At 27.2% G+C, this 2,609-nt stretch overlaps 4 protein-coding genes across 4 annotated transcripts in view; 3 read left to right on the forward strand and 1 right to left on the reverse strand.

Annotated features, from left to right (window-relative positions):
• Positions 1-347: 347 nt before the first annotated feature.
• ENU1_176310 (zinc finger protein, putative) lies at positions 348-863 on the forward strand (the record flags this gene model as incomplete). The annotated part of the gene is made up of 1 exon (XM_008861337.1): positions 348-863. The coding sequence occupies one exon, from the start codon at positions 348-350 to the stop codon at positions 861-863; it is 516 nt and encodes a 171-aa protein (XP_008859559.1).
• Positions 864-1,101: 238 nt separating this feature from the next.
• On the forward strand, positions 1,102-1,549 carry ENU1_176320 (ribosomal protein L27a, putative; the record flags this gene model as incomplete). Its single annotated transcript, XM_008861338.1, has 1 exon — positions 1,102-1,549. Exon 1 carries the CDS (start codon positions 1,148-1,150, stop codon positions 1,547-1,549), a length of 402 nt encoding a protein of 133 aa, XP_008859560.1. The 5' UTR covers positions 1,102-1,147.
• A 124-nt stretch (positions 1,550-1,673) lies between these two features.
• ENU1_176330 (Ham1 family protein) lies at positions 1,674-2,240 on the forward strand (the record flags this gene model as incomplete). Its single annotated transcript, XM_008861339.1, has 1 exon — positions 1,674-2,240. One exon carries the CDS (start codon positions 1,674-1,676, stop codon positions 2,238-2,240), a length of 567 nt encoding a protein of 188 aa, XP_008859561.1.
• Positions 2,241-2,347: 107 nt separating this feature from the next.
• ENU1_176340 (60S ribosomal protein L7, putative) overlaps positions 2,348-2,609 on the reverse strand; it is a gene marked incomplete at both ends in the record, with an annotated part of 645 nt that continues 383 nt past the window's right edge. The window contains one exon of the mRNA XM_008861340.1: positions 2,348-2,609. This exon is cut by the window's right edge and continues 383 nt beyond it. Coding sequence (XP_008859562.1) covers positions 2,348-2,609 — 262 coding nt within the window.

Genomic DNA, 2,609 nt, shown 5'->3' on the forward strand with positions numbered 1-2,609 from the left:
TTTATTAAAATTTTCATGAATATTTCTTTTCTTTCTTCATTATCTCTATTAACTCGGTTAGATTTTCTTTTAAATTATTTAATATTTTTAATATTAAATTGTTTTAAATTCCTTTATTTCTTTATTTTTTATTTCTTATGTAAAAAATAAATTCTGTTCATTTATAAAAGAATTTAACATTACTTTAATAAACTCTCTTGTTCAAGAAATTAATACATTAACAACACATTTCAGTTCGTTTCAATTAAAAATGTGTTTTAAGTCATTACATCTTAAATTTAAAATTCTTGATTTATTCATTTAGAATCTTTAAAGAAGAAAAATTGAAAATGAACTAAATAATTCCAATGTCTGAAAAAAAGAAACTTATTATACCAAAAGGTGCTGGTCAAATTCAACAATTAGGCAGTGGACTAAGAGCAAAACAAACTGATACAACTACCCATTTTAAAAAGAACTGTAGATATGATTATCAACCAGAGATATGTAAAGATTTTTATGAAACAGGGTATTGTGGATATGGAGAAAATTGTAAATTTATTCATGACAGAAGTCTTACAAAAAGTAGTTTAACATTAGAACGTGAATTTGAAGAAAACAGAAAACATGAAGCTCAAAAAAAAACTGAAGAACTTATGAAAGAACAAAAAGAAGCTGATGAAATTAAACTTCAACAAGAAAAAGAACAGAAAAAAGAAACTATTTGTCCTAAATGTCAAAAAAAATATAATGAAGAAAAAACACCAATGATAATGAAATGTGGTGATTGGATTTGTTCTGATTGTGCAATTGGATGTAAAAAATGTCCTGTTTGTAACAATTCAACTGGTGGTGTTTTTAAAGCAGCTAAAAGAAAGAGATAAAATATTTTGGTTGAGATTGATTAATTGATTATTTTGTGATGTATGTCACTTTTATTTTTTATAAAAAAATTAACTATTCTTCTAATATTTTGTATTATAAAATATAATAAAATAAATATTAAAAAATTTAAAAAAGAAAAAAGGGTTTTTTTAAAAAAAGAACTTCTTTTGCAAAGCAGTCATGGTTTGTTCAGATTACATTCAGATTTTTTAAAGTGAAAAGAAATTTACATAAATAGGCCACTAGATTCAGACAAACACGAAGAAGAAGAGGACATGTTTCAATGGGTTATGGTCGTATTGGAAAACATAGAAAGCAAAGAGGAGGAAGAGGAAATGCTGGTGGACAACACCACAGAAAGACATGGTTCACTACATTCCATCCAGACTACTTTGGAAAACATGGAATGAGAGTATTCCATCTTAAAGCTAATAAATACTATTGTCCAAGTATCAATGTAGATTCATTATGGAGCCTTGTTGGTAAAGATGTTCAAGAACAATACAAGAATGCTAAAACTGGAGAAGAAGTTCCAGTTATTGACTGTGTAAAACATGGCTATTTCAAGGTTCTTGGTAAGGGATTCCTTCCAAAACAACCAGTTATTGTCAGAGCTAGATATTTCAGTGAAAAAGCTCAACAAAAGATTAAGGCTGTTGGAGGAGCATGTGAACTTACTGCTTAATTGGATCTTATTGTCTTGTGAATGTTTTGTTAGAAATATTTTCATTTTTCAAAATAAATATACAAAATGAACTTAATAATAAAAACCCTTTTATATTTATTTAATTTCATTTAAATAATTATCAATGGAAGTACGTGTTGTCACTAGTAATCCTCATAAAGCAAAAGAAATTAATGAAATTTTAAAAGATTTAGGACTTCAAATTGGAATAGTTAATATTAATTTAATGGAAATTCAAGAAACTCCATTAAACATTATTGAGTTTAAAGCTAAAGAAGCTATTAAACACTCTAATACTCCAGTTATTGTTGAAGATGTTAGTTTTAATTTAAAGTGTATGGGAGAATTACCAGGACCATATATTAAATACTTTGTACAAAGTATTGGACCAGCTGGATTATATAAAATGGCAAAAGGATTTGACGACTACAGAGCACAAGCTATTCTTTCTATTGGACTAACCCGTAAAGAAAATGATGAGGTAGTAAAGATTCAAGCTATTATTGAGGGGAAAGTGGTTGAACCAAGAGGATCAAATGGATTTGGGTTTGATAGTTGTTTTGTTCCAGAAGGATATGATAAAACATATGCAGAGATGAGTGAATCAGAAAAGAATCAATGTTCTCACAGAGGAGTTGGATATCGTAAATTAGCACAATGGTTAAAAGAACATCCAAATTATTTTAAATAAAAAAAGAGTTATAATTCAAAATTTGATTAAATAAAACATCAAAATTTATTATTTTTGTTGAATTGAATTAAAAGAGAAATAAATACTTATTTAACCAAGAAGTCAATTTAGATCATATTAGCGAGGAGTTTATTAATGAGTAATTCACGATTTCCAAATCCACCACCAAGAATGAAATGGATTTTCTTATTCTTTTCAGCAATTTTAGCACCATTTAATTTGAATGGAGCAAGTTTATTGTTAACTTCTTTAAAATGTTTTCCAACTGTGTAAATTTCATGAACAAGATCATCAACACAAACAACATCTTTATCTCCAAGTGCTTTCTTAATCATGCAATTAGAAGTAATTGGCATTCTATTTCCATTG

This window comes from Entamoeba nuttalli (genome assembly GCF_000257125.1).
Source record: "Entamoeba nuttalli P19 unplaced genomic scaffold asmbl_7840, whole genome shotgun sequence".
NCBI lineage: Eukaryota > Evosea > Mastigamoebida > Endamoebidae > Entamoeba > Entamoeba nuttalli.